The sequence below is a fragment of the Diceros bicornis genome, chromosome 14 (genome assembly GCF_020826845.1).
Source record: "Diceros bicornis minor isolate mBicDic1 chromosome 14, mDicBic1.mat.cur, whole genome shotgun sequence".
NCBI lineage: Eukaryota > Metazoa > Chordata > Mammalia > Perissodactyla > Rhinocerotidae > Diceros > Diceros bicornis.
Window position 1 is genome coordinate 65,983,217 of NC_080753.1, and position 21,543 is coordinate 66,004,759.

General features: G+C 44.2%; 1 protein-coding gene across 4 annotated transcripts in view; it reads right to left on the reverse strand.

Moving 5' to 3' along the window:
* The window catches only part of DUSP22 (dual specificity phosphatase 22), a 57,309-nt gene that overhangs the window by 9,811 nt on the left and 25,955 nt on the right, over positions 1 to 21,543 (reverse strand). For 3 of the 4 annotated variants that reach the window (XM_058555409.1, XM_058555407.1, XM_058555408.1), the window contains exon 4: positions 4,856 to 4,905. In XM_058555409.1, the coding sequence (XP_058411392.1) occupies positions 4,856 to 4,905 (50 nt within the window). Of the gene's footprint in view, positions 1 to 3,474; positions 3,595 to 4,855; positions 4,906 to 21,543 lie in introns of those variants that run through there. The other variant, XM_058555410.1, reaches the window with a different exon arrangement.

A 21,543-nucleotide genomic window follows, 5' to 3' on the forward strand; every position in this document is an offset into this window, starting at 1 on the left:
ACTACAACCTCACTTCACAAAGAATAGTTACACACAGAAAAAACAAGGACGACATAGTCTAAGACTAAAAAATAGTTTTTAAGTTGAATAAGCAAAGTCTTATGAAAAACACAATACACGTTTTCTACATATTCCTCATTTCTATGGGCTGCAGAGTGCTCAGGAGTCGTGTGTAAGCGTGTATGTGTATGTGTATGCATGTGTATGCTCACGTGTGTGTGCATCTCTGTCTGGAAGCAGGATTGTAGCACTCCAAGGGCCCACCCACCTCTGATCTTGCAAAACTACTTTTAAATAATGAAAATAAAGAAAAATGTAGATGAGAGAAAAAGAGAGCAAGAAGCACAGAAGACATCAGCTACACTAAAGAACACACACAAAGACAGCAAGGTAGATGAAGACGAGGAAGTTTCACTGATATTTTAATATCAGTATTAAATACTGTATTTAATACTCTCTGTATTGCTAATGCCTCTTCTCCCCACAAAAACCTCAAGAAATTTAGAGATCTGCTCGATTCTCAAACCACTGAAGGTCACACAGGCTCCACTGTACCGATGCAATGCTGCCAACTCCACAGCACAGACCAGACTCTCCTGGACGTGACAGGAGGAGAAGACAGAGAGAGAGAATTATTCCCTTAACAATGTCTAAACACAAAATACCAATTTAATAAATATTCAGATGAGTGAATAAAGTAAGCTACTATACATCCAACCATTTACTCTCAAAATACATTAATACTCCTTACAGAGTGCACACAGAAAGTATAATCTTATTTTTGGAAATGCTTAGTGTTCATAAAAAACACTTTTACTTATCTCACTATAAAAATGGTGTGAGATAGGTATTTTACAGATGAGAGAAATGACTTGCCTAAGAAAGCACAGAGAGAAAGCAAAAGCAAGTATTTCCAAAAGCCCTCATTCACTACCCCGCCCCACATTAGCCACGCAGGGAACATGCAGTGTGTGCATTTGATACAAACCCTAGGATGCCTCTAATTGTGAGAAATCATGCAAAACAAACCAGCCTGGGTCTGTGGGGTTATTATGACTCTGAGAACTTGAACTTTCATATTTCCTGACACTGCAAGGCAAGGTGGTTGGGGGAACTGAGCTAAAATCTTAAGGTACTAATGTTATCTCACCCAGGTTCCTGCATTTTAAATTTCTGGAAGGTCAGAAGGAGGGTTTGTGAGGATTAAGGCCAAGACAGAAAACTGACCTTCCTGGGCAGTTAGCAGCAACCGAATGCCACGTGAAAGCAGTTAGTCTCAAAAGGTCACAAACCTCTTACTAAGCATAATTAGCAAGAAGAATTCCCATTGGTATAGGGATTTGTTGGGAAAGATTTAGGATATAAAACCTTAAATTATACCCAAAATTGGAAATAATTTTAAAAATATGTAACTAAGTTTAAAACAAGAAGCAATATAGTTTTCTAGAATTTATTTCGTCATGAAATACAGGAACTCTCAGGCATCAGGAATTAAAAGCGGCTGGACTAAAGAACTACTAGTTTTAATTGTTGGGTTACCTAGAGCACATTTTCCAAGTGACAGACATGATTTCTCTTGCTTTGTTAACCAGAGCACTAAGAATGCTTGTCTCCTGACCATCTATATTGGTTGATGATACAGAAAGCGAAGGTTCGCTGTCAGCCTTCATACGCTCCTGATGTTTGGTGAGTAACAAGTACAGGCTACCTGAAGTGAGGCAGGTCATAAAAACAGTCAAGTGTGCCGCCTGCCAACGTCAATAGTCTGATTATATTACGAAGCATGCTCACCTTAAAAGGCATGTTATGCCTTCCAATGCAACACCTTGTAACAGGTGAAGAGAAAGTCAAGCTATTTCACAGGCCCTTTCTCAGCATACGAAGTACACCTGGATTCCAAACTTAACTCCACAATCTCCACAGAATGTCAGCAGAGCAGGAGATACTGCTAGAATAACGGACATTTACGTGCCCGGAGCCTTACTCATGCGTAAACTTTGCTATGACTGATGGATTAAAAATAAGTTTCCCCCAAGAATCATACCAGTGCCTATGAACATGACTTCTCTGCTTTTTGATGAATTATGGTCTTGACTTCCTTTTCCAACTGAAACAGAGGTCATACTGTTGTAGGACTTCACTCAAAATAGCAGCAATGTTCTTTCTGTCATTCTCTGAAAGTTCTTTCTGTCATTTGCCCCAAACACGGATACTGTGTTAACTATCTATTGAAACATGGTACCCACCCCCTACTTTCATCCAGACACAAAGAAAGGGTTAAAAGGCAAACCACACATCTCTGTACATATTTGGGACAGGGGAGAACTAATTCAAATCTTAAGGGCTGGTCCTCTGGCCCCAAGGTGACTATGTTTGGGCTGGTTTTGCCAGAAGATTTGAATTGACCCACGAGACACGAACACAGAGAAGCAGCTGCTGTATTCTCAGTCACCCTGGTCTCTCCACGTAAGCACATCTTCGAAGTAACTGAAGTGGGCCTCCTGGGCACCAAAACTTCTTATTTCAACTATCTTTTCTCTAACTCAAAATACATTAATATACTTTGAGTACAGTAAAATATACTTGGATTTTCAAAAGTGCGTGAGTTCACAGTGAACACTTCCACCTACGTGATCTCATCCCCAAAAATCCTGAAGGCAGGCATTTTTCAGAAGAGACAATTGAAGTTCAGATGGGTTAAAATGACTTGCCCAAGGTAGATGGAACTGGTTTTAAATCGAAGATATCTAACGTCTAGGTCGACTTCCTTTTTGTCTATTTAGTGCAAGACTGCTCAACACTCATCCTCACTCGGTAAATCAGGGTTGCTGTCCTGCACATCAAGCACAGTGCTTGGCTGAATGAAAGCTGAAAAGTCCCGCAGGCAGCTCAAGGACACGTGGCCATTCACCCTGACAACAAATGCCCAGAATGTGCTACAATCTGATTCTTCCAAAGAGTCATATTGCCAATCAGGTATTGACAAGTTCAACGGTATGTTAGAATCTCAGTTTGAGATAAGAGCAAAGCAACCATTCTAAAAATAGCCACCAAAACACAGGCAGAAGATTGCTATGGTCTTCAGAGAAAGGCAGTGGCTCACTTCCTTCCGTACACACATGCCCTTCCAACCACTTCTGTTTCTTGACACGACTAGTAACCAAGGAAGTTCTCTAGTGCTTCTCCTCCTCCTTCCAGACCCAGGCTACTACTGTTTTCCTAGTGATCCTAGTAAAATCTCTCCTCCACCACCCTCAATCTTAAAAACGGACTTTTTCTGTGAGATATGGAGAACTGGTGTGGGAACACAGTCCTTGGCAGAATTATTTGCCCCCTCCCAACCCACTCCTCCCTGTCCTGGTCTAAGTCTACACTCCTGGCCCCTGCTCTACCCCCACTCTGCCCCACATCAATCCATCTGACTGTAGTCTCATTTTTTTCTAACAGGGAGATCTCACAAAATCATTGCATAACCTGTGATTCCTCTGCCCTCCAGCAGCGAAAAGTCAAGGTTGGCTGATGTTCCGGTATTCAACAGCTTTCGGAGAGGCTGAACACTTGGGGTATCAGACAGAAGACTGTGTGGTCTGTACTTCTGATTTGTAGGATTTGTAGGCAAGAGAGCTTGAGAATCATGAAGGATGAATCCTCACAAGCCTGTGGACTCCCCAATTCGCAAACACCACCAAAGCCTATAACCTTCCTGATGAAATGCGGTAACATATAACTCTAGGAGGGTCGTTGTGTCTGACCTCCAACACCTAGCACAAGGCCAGCCTGAGAAGCAGAGCTGGGGTTCACTGGATGCGCCGAATGGCTAAGGACTTCTTCCACCCCAGCCTCCCAGCCTGTGAGGTTCAAATCCATGCCTCAGTAACACTTTAGTCCACGTCACAGTCTTTCTGGGTCACTTCTGAACATGAGAGAGTGTGAATGTTAAAGCCGTAAAAGTCCCCAGAGCCCTGCCCCCCATTTTGCCAAAGCCCAGTCCCATGAGTCTCCACACAACTGCTGTCATCTGGAAAGAAGAGCAATTATGAATTTCTCTTTATAGGGACAAACAGAGTTCAAATGGCATCAAAGATGTATTCTGCTGTGAGGAAATAGAGGACTGCACTTTCCTAAACTGAAAGGCCTATTCACTCAACTCAGAGAGGCTGCAGAAGCACACTGTCCCATTTGGTGGCCACTAGCCACTTGTAGCTGTTGAGCACTTGAAATGAAGCTGGTCCAAACCGCTGTAAGTGTAAAAACTCAAACCAGATTTTGAAGACTTAGGATGAAAAAATGCACGTTAAATATCTCAATTTTCTTTTTATGTTGAGCATATGCTGAAATGGTAATATTTTGGATATATCGAGTTAAATAAAGCATATTATTAAAATTATTGTCACCTGTTTCATTTCTACTTGTTTTAATGTGGCTCCTAGAACATTTAAAATTACATGCGTGGCTTGCATTTGTGGCTCATGTTCTATATCTATTCGACCGTGCTGCTTTAGACAAAACCCAACAGCTTCTTTAAGGCTTTAAAGAAGCTCTAGAGAAAGGATGAACATGCTATAGGTTTGGTTTGAGGTGTCCTTTTTAAAAATTAGACTCTTCATATAGACACCCCACTAGCCAGTGCTGCACAGCGGGAGGACTGGCAAACAAGCAGCGTGCCTCCAGCTATGGGACTGCCCACACGGTCGCGCAGACTGCCGTGGCCTCACGGCGATGCAGGGCAGCGGCTTTGTGTGGCAGCAAGGGTCCCATCAGCTCCAGAGACTTCACAGTCCTTTACTCATTTGACTTTAGAGTCCTTTATTCATTTTTAATATCTCCCAATATTATAGGAAAAAAACCAACTTACAGGTTTTGAGATGGTGAATCCGCGGCTGGAATGCACAGGTATTTAACCCCCTGTAGAATGATAAAAAATAAAATAAAATAAAAAGATGACACTCAGTGGAGGAAAATATTAAAAGGAACTATTTACTCAGGTCAAAAAATATAAAATAAAAAGGAGAAGTTTTTCACTCATCTTTTGTTGCCAAGGAACTGCAGAAAAACTCTTTAATTAAGGTTCCTGGTTATTTTCCGTGACCATGCGTACAAATATTCATGCTCTAGTTTGCAAACAGCTTGTAGGTTAGACAGGGCGCATCAACAAAGTGAAATAATTGAGCCTTTTCCAGTTAAGTGTCAACAAATTTCAGAACTATCATCTCAGAGGGTTGTTCACAGATTCCACATTTTTTATCTATTTCATTTAGGATCCTGAACAGTCAAAAAGGAAGCACTGTTAGTAAAAACCTTAACACAATAATTAAAAGTTATAACGTTATGTTACAGTTTTCTATGTCAAATTTTAGTATGAGAGAGTTATAATTTCACTGATGTGCTGGTAGGAGCTTTCCAAATGAGAAAAACAATTGGATTTATTTTGCTTGCTCTTCAGAAGAGTGAAAGTTTGTGTACCAAACTAATACCTTGTTTAAAAAGAATGGTCTGATTTGAAAAAAAATCAACTTCACATAGTTCTCTATAAAAAATGTTTATGTAAATTCATGCTACAAAAAATCATACTAAATTTTGAGTTTTAATGAAACAAAACCTGGTTGTTCCTTCCTCAGTGGGATTTAAAGTATAGTTCAAAAGGTCTTCAATGTCAAGTAAAAACACAAAATCTAGAAATCTCAGTGACCTCTGCAAAAGAATATGACTTCATGAAGACTTAGATGAACCATTTTTAAACCCTTCCTCTCTTGATAGCCTAATCTCATAGAATCTTGCTACCATGTCATGGATAGTAAGCAGAGGAACACGTCAGAAACTAAAAAAATAACCAACGTAAGAGAGTAAATGAAGGAGAAATATGTAGAATCGCGATAAGACAACCACAAGTCCCGCAGCCGATAAAGTCACAAAATAACTTGTCTTCCAGAATTATTTGAAAATTTTTTGCAGTTGATGATTACAATTTTACTGTTAACTCATATCATCAGGAACTTGTGTGCTGTATTTTCTAAGGTAGTCTTGTAAGGAGCATCTGAATTTGTGGCTGCCCTAAACCCTTCCACACCGCCACATTTTGATACTTTCCCACATTGTGAATCCCACTTTTCCAGTACAGAATCCATAGGAACTACATTTCTCAACCTCCTTTGCTACTAGGGTGTGGGCTCAGGACCTGGTTTCATCATCTGACACACCTACACGAGGTGGATTTGGAAAGAGGACATGGGAAGAGGCAGATGGGTAAAGAGCACCTGTTTGGCAGGTGCAGGTGGTGCTGGGGACAGATGTGGCAGCAGATCTCACTGGGCCAGTTGTGTGATGTGGTTTGGGTGTTGTTCCTGGAACTTCAGCTGTTTCTCTAGCTATTCTGAGGAGACCATAAGCTCTCAAATCTCTCTTATCAAACCCCTTCCCGGTGAAATGGGCTCGGGGTGGAATCTGCTGTCTGCAACTAAGACCTGAGTGATACAATTCCTCTTCCTGTCTCCCACTATTATGAGAGGTCAGAAAACAACATTTTTCCTGCTTAATTCCTATATATCTTTTTTGGCTTTGAGTCTATCATTACATCTTCCAACAAAGGCTCCTTTGGGTCTTGAAGAAGATGAGTTTTACCTCTGCTTATCCAGATGAGAATGCATCACATGAGACCAAAGGGGCTTTAACATGCCAAGGGCAAAACTTAGGGATCAGCTACCAGAAGAAGAAAGTGAAACAGCAGATTCTCCCTCATTCAAGTTTCACTTCATCATCCCCAATTGCTTCCTTCTGTGTCTGTCCTCATTTTTCCTGGACTCTGGGTGCTGTGCTCTGCTGGAAATAATAAAGCAGTTGTCTGAAGTTCTAAAGCACCTCCAAACCCAAAGAGGTATTACAGTAGTGATTTAAAGGGATAGAAAATGGAAAAGGAAACGATACTGTCAAAAAAGTCATTTCACTCCTTCCCTCCATCGAGGCCAAACCAGCTTGTTGGTGTAGATACATACACTGATCATGTCATACATCCGCCATGACTCAGTCACTTTTTTCCTTTTACTCTTCAGTGAGATTTGGCCATGGATCAGGCCCAGAAGTTTGAGAAAATCCTTTCTCCCACACACTTCCTCCAACCTCTTTCAGACCAGTGCTTCCAGAGGGACGGGGAGAATTCTCAGGTTTCCACCTTCCCTTCCATTGTGATGGTCAGTCTGGGCAACTTCAATTAACAAGGACACTGAGGGGGTCCCCCCTAACAGGATGAAGATGCCTGCCTGTCATACATGCTGTCTGACAGCCACTGAATTCTAGCAGAATCTAAAATCAGCCCAGCCCATATGCTGGGAGGGAAAAAAAAAAAATGAAGGAAAGAAGAGAATAACCAGAAGGAGAGGCTAACTAACCCTCAGCTTATTGAGAGCGTTCGCCATAAATGCCAGCAGCGATGTGGGTGGAAGGCACTGTGCTTCCTTTCGGCATTCCCCAAATGGGGCTGCATCTCTGCTGTGGTAACTGAGGCACAAAAGGAAAGAGGCCAGCCCCACCAGGCAGGAGCCAACTGCAGGAAGACGGCAAAGGGTATCCCTCCCTCGTGCCCACAGAGGACGAGAAGGCAACTTTCAGCCATGCTGGGCCCCCACCCTCACTAGCTGGGATGGGCGTGTGGCAGCTACAGCTTCCCATCTGTGGAGCTCCTAAGGAGGAACAAAGCAGCTCCCAACCACAAGTTTGGGGATCCCCTACTGTTAATGCAGGACAGAGAAAACACAAAACATAAGATAAGATCATGTCCTCTCCAGGATAGAATAAGGATGACAATAACCTCTCCCAGAAGAACGCCCGGCATAGTGGGCACTTACTAAATGTCTGCGAATGATGAGAACAAGGTGAAAACCAAGAAACATGAAGGTCACATTGTATGAACAGTACCAGGGAACAAAAATCTTGACCTTGGAAACGACCTTTCCAGCGACCTTGGAAACAAGAGAGCTGGACTTGCAGCCGCACTGTGCGAGGGGCCCGCTGCACATGCTCCAGATACCAGCCTCTCGCCCGTCCCACTCGGGACGTGGCTAAGAAGCAGCTCACCGTGATCTACAATAAGAAGGGAACAAACTATGCAAATGCAGTAAAGAAAGGAGTCAAAACTGTCAAAAAGGTTCAGCTACTCGCCGCCCAAGAACATCTATTTATCTTGGCTTAGTCATTAACAAAGCATGAAAAGTCTCTCTCTTGGAGGCCACAGACTGCAGAACCTGAGCTACCTGAAAAAAGGCTTCAGATGCCTGCACATGTGTACAACTCATGGCAGTTAATTACTAATTCAGAAAGCAGCAAGAGTGTGGGCAGCATGAAGGACCTCACTGCTACAGGAGAGCTGTGAGGGCTTAAAATTATCCTAGTATTAATGAAATGGGTTCTGCAAATGTTTTAATGTGATGTGGAGTAGATTTTTCATCTAATTGGACCTAAACAAAGAACCATTCTCCAGCGCTGAAGTTCACAGAGATACAGATATGAGACAGGATGTATTTAGCTAAATTATGGAAAGTACAGCAAAGTAAAAAAAAAAATAAGAACATCTAATTCTAGAACAATCTGAAAAATTAGTAAGTAATAAAAATAGCAGCAATGTTTCCATTCGTATAGCATTTGCTATGCGGTATTTACTCCTTTGTATCACCTCTAATAATAAAAAACCCATAAAACTAAAATTGCTTATCTTCTTCTTTGAAATAAAATTCTGACCAAATAAATAAAAATTCAGTACTTTCCATGATGTTTCAAAAAGATGATTGGTGGAAAGCCAATAAACATTAAACTTTTACGGAGCTAATAAACATATAGTCACAGACACTCAGTTTAGAGAGCTGGCCCAGGAACGCACTGAAGGATCAAGACGAGCTCCGTTCAGGGCACGGGGCTCGGGCTGTGTGTTGAGATTGTTATGATTTCTGAGAGAGAGAGAGAAAGAACAGCCAATTTCTTCGGATCACATGGCATTCTGAATGGCCTAACACGTCCTGAGAATGCACCAATCCTGATAAGATGGGGACCAGAGGGAGAAACAGGGCAAAGAATTAAGAAAAGCCTCATTCATACACTGACCACATACACACTGAATATTCATAATACCAAGTGACACATCAATTAGTATGACATAATGTGGGAAAAAATGAGGAAAATATAGGAAATGAAGTAAGAGGTGGGATCTGCCAGGGAAAGCTTTTTGGATGAAGTTTTCGTGTTAGGTTTTGAAAGAAACAATAGACATCACTTGGCTGATAAGAAAGTTTAGAAAGTATTCCAGAGGCTCTTCTTGAACAAAAGGTTAAAGCTTTCTAAGTCCATATTCTCAAAAGTTCTAATACTTTTCAGTTTTCTGTTTCAACAAGCAGAGTAACCACTAAAAGTAAGGTTGTTGGCTTTCTTTTGGCCTGAAACTAAAGATTACACTTAAAACGATACGTACACAAGTGCTTGAAAAGCAGACCCAAGATTCTGATTTCAGGACTAGTAAAGAGATCAAACTCTCGCTTGTTTCAAGTACAATTTCTAAAATTCACTGCTCTTTTCTTTCTGAAACATTGTAAGTAAGAGTCTTCTGAAGAACCTAGTTGACATTCTACTTTTCAAAAGATCGAGCACTTCAGAATCTTTCTCTTTCACCCAGGAAAGCTACCGAAAACCAGTTATAGAATATCACCATATTCTCTGCAAGGACCTATGCAAAACCTAAGAGAAAACATAAATAGAAGGAGAGGGAGTTCGCTAAGGGGCCAAAATCAGAATGCAATGGACAAGTTATTTTAGCTGCTAATAAAAACAATATGATTAGAAACCTTGGTTTTTCATCTCATTCCATCTAGTACCAGTAGCAATAAGGGTGTACAAAGGAGGGGTCCTCCTGAAGATGATATTTTTAATTTGACAAAATCATGTTTACGAGGAATCAGGGTGGCATCCTGAAGTGGACTTTGCAGTTCCCACACACAGAACTCTTTATTAATATTGATCATCTAATACCCATTAACACATTAAGCAAAATAAGCTAGGGACCATACTAAGAGCTAATTTCACCATATTCTCAAAAAATCTGAGTCAAAAAAGAAACATAAAATTTAAAAACATGTAAATTCAGACTGTCCCATACGTGATCAGAAGCAAAACTAGCTTATACACTACTAAAAAACCAGAGTCTCTCTCCTAGAGATGACCACTCTCTGTACTTTGTTTTCATTGTGGTAAAATGTACATAACATAAAATTTACCATTTAAACCATTTTTTAAGTATACCGTTCAGTGGCATTAAGTATACTCAAATCTACATCACCACCATCCACCTCCAGAACTTTTTCATCCTCCCAAATGGAAACCATATCCCCATTAAACACCTATTTCCCATGTCCCTCCCCCAGCCCCTGGTAACCCCTATTCTACTTTCTGTCTCTATGAATTTCACTACTTCTGCCCTTTTATATAAACCTAAAGGTAGGTAAACTCTGAAAAAATTAGCCTGGCGGAACTCTTGAAAGTCACAGACCCAAGAGACAGCCATCACTGACTTGAAATTGCATTCGGATGCACACACTAGTTGACAGTCTTAGTCTCCTTTACAAAGCCCCTCTTCCCACAGTGTCTCGCTCCAGAGAAAGCACGTGAAGATTTCTACCTAGTTTATGCATGTGGAAGCCAAACCCAGTACCCGGCACATGCATTTTGATTATTATTTCTCCTCAATTTAAGAATTTTCAGACAGCCAATAACATTTTAAAGGAAAGAAGTAGAATAAAAAATTATATCCATAGAAAGATCACATCTGGAAAACAGATGTGACGTATGCCTGTGGACTAAGAACTGGAAGTCAGCATAAAAAACGAAACAGACGAGGTCCAGGGGTGACATTCTTGGCCATCTCTCTTTTTAATGGTTTGTACCATAACAAAAATCTCAGAAATGACTGTGGAAAATCTCCACAGAAGATAAGTACAGTCCTTTAGTCGTGCTATACAATACACGTTTTAAGTCTAGGTTCTAACTGAAAATGTATTTTCTTCAGGTACCCATTTGCCACTGATTCTTCCTGCAACAGCTAAATTTAGGAAACACGACTACAAATAACAACTTCCAAGAACTCTGTGGTACTTGATGGGGTGGGGAGGGGTGGGAAGGTCGGAGTGGAGAGACAAGATTTAGCCCTTGGTTTGATTTTGTGAGAAAAAATGCAAATGAGAAACCTCCAACACCTGTTGGCTTCTTTCAGGTTAGTCAAAAAATGACATACATTTGACTTGTCAGATCAACAGATGAGGACCCAATGCTTATTTTTGCTCAAGCCATTTCAACGAAAGGCTAAAGTGGGCATAGTCAGCACATCGGATTTCCCTGAGCCAACATGGGTAGGTTATGGGAAGGCAGAGAGGGAGATTCACGCCAGCTCCAGCCCACCCCCGAAAGCCCTCTTCTGTGATTTCGGTTCTCTCTGAGGACTTGCTGACGCACCCAATGTGACTCAGGAAAACAGGGCCAGTTTCAGCAACCTCTCCAAACTAAGTAATTCCACAGCATTACTCAATAAATGTTAATGCTAAACAACCGTATCAAAAAATTATCATGAATGAAAACTCATGCTTAGAAATCAGCAGATGCTTCAGGAGCATGCTATAGATACCACTTGTAAAAGATAGAAAGATAAATTTTTATCTGATCATGTATCTCAGCTGCTAAAAAATATTCAGTGGCTCTTTCTTGTCTGCAAAGTAAAGAAGACCCTCTTCAAAGTCCTTCACTTCAAAGTCCACAACCTACCTCCTAACATCACGTCCCCCAGCTTACCAAACCCCGCACCCTGGGCTGCTTGTGAGTCTCCCCAAATGTCCGGGACGGTCCTGCCCACCCATCCCCATGGTTCCTGTGGGTTCTTCTCTCTGGAATACCCTTCTCCTCAGCACTCCTCCCAAGGGCATTTCCTCAGTGGAAGCTCCCCAATGGAACCCACCAGCCCTCTGGACAGAGCCTTCCCTGACCTCATCTCCCTCTCCTTAGGCTGACCCCAGCTCCATTTTAAATGCCCCACCACACACAACAAGCCGGCATGCAGGCCCCAGGGCCCCAGCACAAGGGCTACCATAGCTTGTGGTGGCCAGTCTCTCTCATCAGACCCCAAATTCTTTCTATGCCCAGGTCCTGTCTTAGGTACCTTTCTCTTCCAAGACCATCAATAAATGGTTGCTAAGTGAAGGAAGGAATGCATGGGAAGGGAGATCCACTTTCAGAATTTTACATATATGGCCACCAATCCAATGGGCCCTGAGAGCACTGTCCCCAGGCTGGCCAGAGGCACCTGCAGTTGGCTCCAAAGTCACAGTCCAGTGCAGGCAGGCCAGGTACGAGCAGTCTTAAAGGCTAGGCCTCCATCTTGGTTGTACTACACTCTCTAAATGGTCTCAGCAGGATGTTGTCAGTCTCACTGACAATGGAAAATTATAATGGAGGTGAAGGCAGGAAAAATGCTCAGAAATTTTCAGGACTGCATTAAATTGGGGACTAAATGGCCCTGAGCTTTAGATCCAACACAGGCTCCTAGAAGATGCTGGTCCATCCCAGTTATATGGACCAGATAACCGGTCCATCCCAGTTATCTTCCCTGCCACCTGGCCATGAAGACCGGAGATGGCATGCAGCCACACCTGTTCATCTACGTACTGTCCACAGCTCCTTTCACGCTACAAGGGAGAGTACAGTACTGCCACAGAAACCTCAAGGCCCGCAAAGCCCAAAGTATTTATTATCTGGCCCTTGACAGAAAACGTGTGCCACGCTCTGGTCTAGACAGTGACGTTTCCCAGTCATTTTGATGATTTGGAGTTCATTTTGTGTATCACATTTTTCTTCTACATTTAAATGACATCTAATACAGGACACCACCTTCTTAGAATTACAGCACCCTTAGTCATTAGTTGTGCTCAGTTCTTTTCCTTACTCTTCAAGAGAGAGGGACAGAGGAATTTCCCTCTAATGCAGGACTTTTAAAATAAGGAAATTAGATGCAATATGTGAAACACAGCAAGTGCAGCTGGTAGGTGCTCAATAAACGATGGAAGGCAGGTTTGTCATCTACCTCAATGGCAGTCCTCAGTCACCAGCAAATATGGTGTCAATAGGCCAGGCTGCAGAATGCTGACAGCAGATGCCTCCAGTGGAGCCACTACTGGAGAGAGCCATGCTCCCCACTCAGCATGCCTACCAACCTGCACAAGCACACCTGCCTAAGCTGTCCTCACCTTCCCGGCAAGAGGGGGACTGTTTCCCTTCTTAACTACAGCTGTCTCCTCAGGGAGGAACACAGCATTGGTTAGAACATTACTGGCGGCCTCTTCTGCAGATTACTAAACAAATGAGTTCTCAGACTCCTCCACTTAACGACAGATGATAAAACTAGTGCAGGATAAGTTATCGACTGTAGACTGCCACTTGTCTTCAGGCTTGGACACAATCCTCAGCACTTAAGAAGCTTGTTCTCAATAGCATTCATGATCCCTTGGGCCTAACCTCACCTCCTCCATGTGCGATCGGACTCTAGAAATGGTTTGTTTTGAGAATGAAGCAAACACTGGCCCAGAACAGCCCCTGCGCTGGAGAGCTGGCCAGTCCCCGGTAGGGAGGGCTCAGGCTTACAACATGCAACGGCTGGATGTGTTGAAGGCCAGTGCATGGGCCACACAAGAAGGGCCACGGAGCTCAGAGCAGTGAGAAAGCACTGTGGGCTCAGAGGGTGGAGAGAAATAAAGCAGAGAACAGTCACTCTCCGTTTCTCCCAAATACAAGCAAGAGCGTCCCTCTACCGTTCAGGTAAATGTGGATTATTAGAGACGGCACTAAATTTCTATGTTTCATGGTACATCCACGTACAGCAGGTGTGGGGTGTCCTATTTCCCAAACACGACAAGGGGGGCATTTTCCTTGCTCTGTTCTAAGGACTGGAGGTCAGGCTTCCAGGGCCTTCCTTCGAAGGGGCAGCACTTCACCAAATCCTCCCTCCCCCAGGCTGCCATTGAAAGCAATCTGATGGGCTATTTTTATTTTGACAACTGCATCCTCTTGCACTGGGCATAGAAGGAAGTCCCAGGCCACCTTCGTTAGAGCCTCTGCAGGGACTCACAAGGAGAGCAAGAGCACTGGCCACCAAGGAGGCCAGAGGTCCCTCACTGAGGTCAGCAGGACCTGGAGATGACTGGTTGAAACCATTCAACCACTGCAAACACAAGAGTAGCAACAAGAGACGTTTCCATCAGAAAAGGCGGGAAGGCTCAGTTTAAAGGAACATTAAATAAATAAAAAAAAAAACACTTGAAAATGTTATTCTTACTTTGTTAGCTATGAGAGACTTTTTCTTTAAGGCATAGAGTCAGGGTGTTCTATAATGCAGTTTAAATGAACAATCATTTTGAGTAGACTTGGAGGTGCCTTCCGCTTGGATGCTGTGGGGCTGGTATCTTTGACGAGGTATTTCATTAAATAGGTAAATTCAAGTTAGACCAGTTCTACCGTCACGAGGCCCACCTATTCTAAAGGCCAGTGTACTCTGTAACGATCACGAAACTACTCTGCTTAGGAAGAGTTTTCAAGACCAGAACTCAAGCCAAGCTCTGGGCTCAGCTCTGTATGTCCGTGATGCCTCCCGCCACGATCACACAGCATCAGAGAAGCTGTCCCTTTGCAGCCACTCGATAAAGGGACAGCCTGATGGCAGCTTTCCCACACGTCCTCTCCTTTCTCTGGCAGCTGGCTGTGGTTCTCGCTGAAGGAGCCTATGGATCCCCATTATCTCCCTTCAGTTGGGGAAAAATCTGAGAAGCAATAAGCATGTCCCGGGTTGGCCCTCAAGAGAAGGAGGCTCTAACTCAGATTTCAGACGCGTTGACTTCCTCTCCTTCACGCAGTGCCGTAAGCAGCTATGGCTTGGTTAGCCTGAACTTTTACCGTGCATTTCCTCTGTTTTCCCATTAGAAAAAAGGGCATGCGCTAGCTGAAGATGCCCCTGCTCAGTAATGAATGTTGAAACTTAACATCCTTACTAGTTGCAGGGGTAAATGAAAGGAGAGAAACAATTTCTCAACTCAAACCCAGGTTTGACACCAGTGTCTGCCCCGCTCCCTGCAAAGGTCTCCAAACATCCTGGGAGTCGGACCACAGGCAGGGAAGCACTTCCAAAGGCAGTATGGCCACGACCTGCCCCCTTAGCCTGCACCGAGGTGACAGCACACGCTGGCTGCCACTGCTTCACTCTCAGGCTTCTGAAGTCAGGCTGGATCACTTCCCTTGCAGGTGTGGCAGGCACAAGGTCCAGCTGTTGCATCTACCAGGCAATGAATTATTAGGAGCACCTGAAAATGGTAAATTTGCTTAAACCAGTCTTCAGTTAACCAGGCTACATTTAAATCATTATTTTCCTTATGGCTAAAAATGACGATGGTGCCCACAGAACTGCTGAACTCTGCTTTGGGCCTTAACCAACCACCCACCCTTATCTTCTCATTCAAACTTCTGATTGCAGACTTGAAGGCCCTTCACCCAAGGAGCCTGCAACCCATGCAACACCCCTGAGCTAAACGTCCTTGGCCACCACCACCACGACGCCCAGCGCTCCTGCCTGTCTGCAGCCACGTGCTGTGCTGCATTGATCTGGAACCATGGATACTCTCCTTGCTGTTTTCCCCAAACCAAGCTGCTCTTCCCTTTGAAACTCCTTAGCAAAACTGTATTCCCTGCTAAAGCTTTCCAGATTTGCTCCTATGTCACTCTCCCCCTTCTAGTGTCCACAGTGCCTAACACAGCCATGCACAAGAGGGTTCTTTTTAAGTGCTGATGGCCAAAGGACTGCAGAACATCTGCCCCAAAGCTCCTCCTCTTCAACTCCTCTGTGGCCTGGTGTGCCCTTGCAGGGAACCCCAAGGACTGTCCTCAGAAGAGCCGAGACTAACTAGAACCCAGCAAGGGGTGTGGCCTCAGGAATAATAATCAAGATGCATCCCCCTCACAACATGATGTGTGATGACTGACGGGATCATGTGTTCACATGCTTTGAACATTATAACAGAACATCATATAAAGCCAGACGCTTCCACCCTCCCAGGACTCTGTTCATCTCCTGGTCTTCTAGACATGCTGCAGCAGCATTTCCTTGAATGGTTTTATTTAACCCCAATAGCTTAGCTACATGTCTACACTGATGATGCTGAAATCTTCATCTCCAGCCCAGACCTCTTTCCTGAGCCCTGAATCTATATTTCTACCCACTTGGGAATATCACACAAGCATCTCACCCAGAACTGAGCTCAGTCCTTTTCAACACGATCTCTGCCTCCCGGAGCACTCACGTCCATTGGTGGCACGGCCGTCCTTTCAGTCCATCAAGCTGTGACCTCAGGCGCCCCTGACTCCTCCCCTGCTTCCCTCCTCACATCTACTCAGTAAACAATTCCCATTCACTGCACTTGAGAAACGGCTTTCTATATTCTGAAGCTATATTATGAGGTGACTACAAGTTCATGGTTATATACAACTATAAATATATAACTTCTTAATGATCGTTCCTTTTGTTCATTTATGTAGTTTTCTTCCTTCCTCCAATCATTTTGTTTTCTTTTGCTTTCAATTCTAACTTGTCTGGTAAAATTATTGGTATGCCACCCTTCTTTGGGTTCATGTTTGCTGGAGAATCTTTTCCCATTGATTTTCAATCTTGCTGTGTCACTTTATGGAAATGGCTCTTGCACTTCTAGAAAAAAATCCCATTCCCCAGTGTCCCAGTTCAAACCCTCATCATTTATGACCAGGACTACTGTAAGAGCTTCCCAGCAGGTTCCTTGATATCCATTTCCCTCACTCCACCCCATCCCCTAGTCAACATCCTGGAAAAGAAATCTGAATGGGTCACCTGACTTTGTTCATAAATCTTTGCTGAGTCCCTGCTTCACACAAAATAAGGCTCAGACTCCTCAGCTTGACAAATGAAACTTTCCCTAAACTTCCATCCACTTCTGAAAAAGCTGGCTATGAAAACCCTGTGAAGAGCAGCGGAGCATTGTCTGATACAGCGCCGGAAGGTGAGAGGATGGTGCAAAAAGACCGGGCGGGCAGGGTTCTGCTCTGCTGGACACAGGGTCACCAGGAGGCGGAATTAACTCAACAGCACTAAGAACAACAAATCTGCTTCTCCACCCTAGGTACCCTGCAGACCTGCTCTTCAGACCCTTCATGAGTCCCAGAACACGCCTCACTTTTGCACACCCGCTGCCCCTGCAAGTGCTGCTTTCTTACCCAGAATCCCACCCCCCTCCAACAGCCCCTTCTCACCATCACTACCTGGCAAATCTCTGTTACCTTTAGGACCACATCAAACTGTCAGCTCCTTGGCGAAGCCTGGCTGACCTGGCAGGGTTTTCCATTTTCTCCTGGGTGCCCCAGGGACCCTCACCTCCGTTATGCATTCCCAGCTCTGTGCTGTTATAAGGATTTCCATGCCTGTCTCTTCTTAATGCTGGGACCCATCTTACTTCTCTTTGTATTTTATCCCCAATCCCTGCTACAAGGTAGGTACTCAGTAAACATTTGCTGAATCTGAAGGAATAAGTCCCAATTTAGCCAAAAGGAGAACTGAAGATGGCACCCCCCTCACCCCACCATGCTGACCACCGTCTCCACTCTGTAATCAGCCGACCTCCACACATCTCCTACGGCTCCAGGGCTTATTTCCCCCTCCTGACCAGCCCCGAAGGGCTGCTCCTACTCGAGACACATCCCCTCTCTCCCTCTCCACTAAACCAAACCATACCAATCCTACAAGGCTGCCTCAACACCCCTCTTTACAAAGTCTTCCCCAAATCCCCAACCATGGGCATGAGGATCCTGTATAAACGGACAGAACCTCTACCGTCGATGCCCTGTGCTTCAGCACTTACAGGCAATCAAGTTCAGCTGTGTCAATGCATACTCTCGCTCTGGCTGGAGCACAGAGGACAGACCACATGCCACGTGCTTCTCCTGAGACCTTGGTTTGGAGATCCTGGCAGATCTTGTCACTGGCATATTCCCGTTGAGGACTGGGAGGGATGCAAACTAGGAAGCCCACACCACAATGGGCTCGCTACTGGGTCATGCAGGGGAGTCAGGAGAAGAGGGGTCAGGGATGCTCAGCAGGAATCACTTCAGAAACCAGGACTTGACTTAGAGGACAAGTCTAGGAAGAGTGTTGGCAAAAGTCTCCAGCTGTGTGGAGGGGCTGGTCAGTAAGCATGAGCACTACAGAGGAGGTCCACGGGGGCAATGCGGGGACTCGAGGAGCCAGGTGAAGGAAGGTCAACATGGATCTCTCTCATGTAGAGAAGAAAACACCACTTCCTCTCTAGAATCAATGAAGTACTAGACGATTTCAAGCCCCTTCCAGTCCATTCATGCTGGAATTCTGGCTTTAGAACTCCATTTGCAAGTGAGTTTATCACAGAAGGGTCAGCAGCCAGATGGAGCTGCCTTCTTATGCACTCGACTGCCCACACACAAGGAACTCAGATATAGCTTGAGTCAAGAAACAGCAATTACTAGACAGTTTTCGATACCTACCATAATCATTTCTATTTGAGTCATTTCTATTTAAGTCTGGGGTTGGCTTCAAACAAATTTACCTCAACACATGAAAGCTGTTGCAAGCCTTTGGTATAGCAGGTGCCACTAAGACTTGGGCGGCATCAGAGAGACTTTCCTAGAGAGGTGACAACAACTGAGGTTCACTGGAAACAACTGTCAATCTGAAAACCATTCCAGGTCAGACAATGATCTGTTTTCAAAGGTCCTGGATCTCACCAGCCATTTAGCAGTAAATGCCAATAAAATGACTGACATTATCCACCCTGAATACAATGGACAATCCAAACAGGAAATCCTGCCCAATGATCTAAGTTGTATCACTAGGGGATCTGTGAATCTTAAAAAAGGACATAAACTCATTTAACCGAAATCATCAAGTAGAAGTAGAATATAACTGATACTGAAAATAAAACCTATACAGTTGAAAGGTGTGTCTTGGGCTATCTTCTCCCTTTGAAGATTAAGATGACTAAGATGAATGTTTTGTACCACTGACCATGGATGACATGATGTGGCATGTCTGATGTCACACATTCACACAGGAATCCATGGGCAACTTTGTTATCAAACACAGAGCCCATTCCGGCCAAGCCTGAACATCCAAATGCAAGCTACCTGTCCCTACCACAGACCCTGAGAGTAGGGCCACCCCCTGCTTACTTTCTTTCCCTATCCTCTTCGTTCAAAGAGATACTATGAAGATACTCCCACTGTAAAAACTAAATAAAAATAGAGTAAAAAGTGAAACTCATCCTTTCCACCCTCTTCTCCCATCCTCTTTACCATTCTCAGGAGTCTGGTACAGTCCTTTCAAACCCTTATCTGTGCATTTACACACTTATATATGAACATGCAAAAATACATAATTTATATTTAATTTTACAAAAATGGGATCATATTGTGGATATTATTCTACAACTCACTTCTTTTGCTTAACAATTAAACCTTTTCCTCTGCACACATATAAACCTTCCTCTTCTTTTTTGAACAGCTGCAGAGGATCTCTTAATATGGGTGTATCATAACTGACCACTACCCTTCTGCTGAACATGTGGGTGGGTTCCAGTTTTTTGCCATTACAAACAGAGCTGCAGTGAACGTCCTCGCCTGTACCTCTGTGTGGATGAGAGGAGACGTGTGGCTCTCAGCAAGTATGTTCCCTGTGCCAGGGGAAAGGTGGCCTATAGCTCCTGTGACTTGAAGGTCATGGACAGGATGGCCTTTGGATCCTAAGAGCTGAGAACTAACGTGGTCACCGGCAGAAAGGCAGAGCTGGGGGTGATGCCCTGCGGTCGGCCCGCGTGGCCGCCAGAGGAGGACCACAGGCATGAGACCTCTCTCATGAGCCAGAACACAAGCGCCTGCGTCTTTAACGTTCTCCCAGCATTTCACAATCTGGCTATAAGCTCCCTGAAATGTGAGACAACATCTCAACCAACTCTGCCCCACCTCCAGCATGCTGCCTTGGCTGTGGCAAATCTTTTAATTGATTATTCACTGTGTCTTAGATGTACTATCCTCCTTGTAGCATCAAGCTTCTAATGCAAACCAAAGGCAGCTGAAGGACCCTTAAGAGACCAATCAGAAAGTCACAGAAGTGTCAAAGGGGATTCTTGGTTACAATAACTCAGCAAGAGGTAATTCTAAACTACAGGCCATAACGGCTCCATAAAACAGGACATCTACACCTGCCAGTGCTTACAGACAAGTGAGGAAGTGCATAAACAGCCCATGTAAATGAGGCTGCACTGCATAAATCAGACCCTCTGGCTTCACAAATGACTTGTGATTAATAAAACATTCCTGGCACAGCTCTTCCTTCATACCCTCAGCGAGCCGCCGGGGACCAAAGACCTGAGTCCTTTCTTTGGAATGGAACTGAAAAGGCATGAGGCTCTCAGGGAGTCAACAAACCTCTGCGGAGGGCCCTGTGTGCCAGACCAGGCTGAGTGCTAGGGAGACCAAAGAAATCTCCACGTGGCACCTGCCTGTGGCGGGCCTGAGATCAGCTCAGGAGCCAGGACACAGGCATCAAAGAGCGAGATCATCAAACAGAGGTTAAGCAGCCATTTGATAACCTACAGAATCTGTCACAGAATGCATGTAATTCATGACTCAACGAGGAGTTTGAATTACAAATATTATAGAAAAAAGGGAAGAAGCCCTGAGGTTGGAGGGCACTGGGAGTGTCCTTTACAGGAGCAGGAGCTGGGGCTGAGTTTGAGGGGGGGCAGGACGTGGGCACACGAGAGAAGAGAAGAAGGAAGAAGAGCACGTAGAAGCATGGTTTCTTAAACTCAAATGTCGTTTTATTTTACTTTTGGAAAGCCTACAAAACGTCTGAGGGAGAGAAGTGGGGTGGGTCACCAGATGGCATGTAGCAGGGACCGAGGCCCTTCCAGGAGCCCCCAGTCCCTCATCACCACCATCCATACAGACTGGATGTCTCGCCTTGGCGGGTTTCCCCCTAAGGAGGTGGGTAAACGGAGGCGCAGTGCAGACACCAGACCACAGTGACGATCAGAACCCAGAGAAGCGGCCAGTACAAACAAAACTCACCAAGGAGACTGAGCCTGGGCACCTCACAAAAGGTCTGCAGTGTTAAAGGAAATACAGAACAGAATGACCAGGAATAAATGCCTGCCTTGGAAAACATCCTATTCTTTAAAAACAAAAACCAACTTAGGTGGTTCAAAATACAAAAGTCACAGCTTAAAATGGAAAGAATATCCAAGCCAGACTCAAGCTCAAAACCTCCTCCCTGGCACACCACACTCACCACCCGGGTGGAATATACCTGCATACACTACTTTTTTCTATTTAATCCTAAAATATACATCATTTAAAAATTAAAATTCTTTGGGTTATCAGCCCAGTGAAGGAATGAGAATACTTTTTAAAGCATTTTTGTTAATAGTG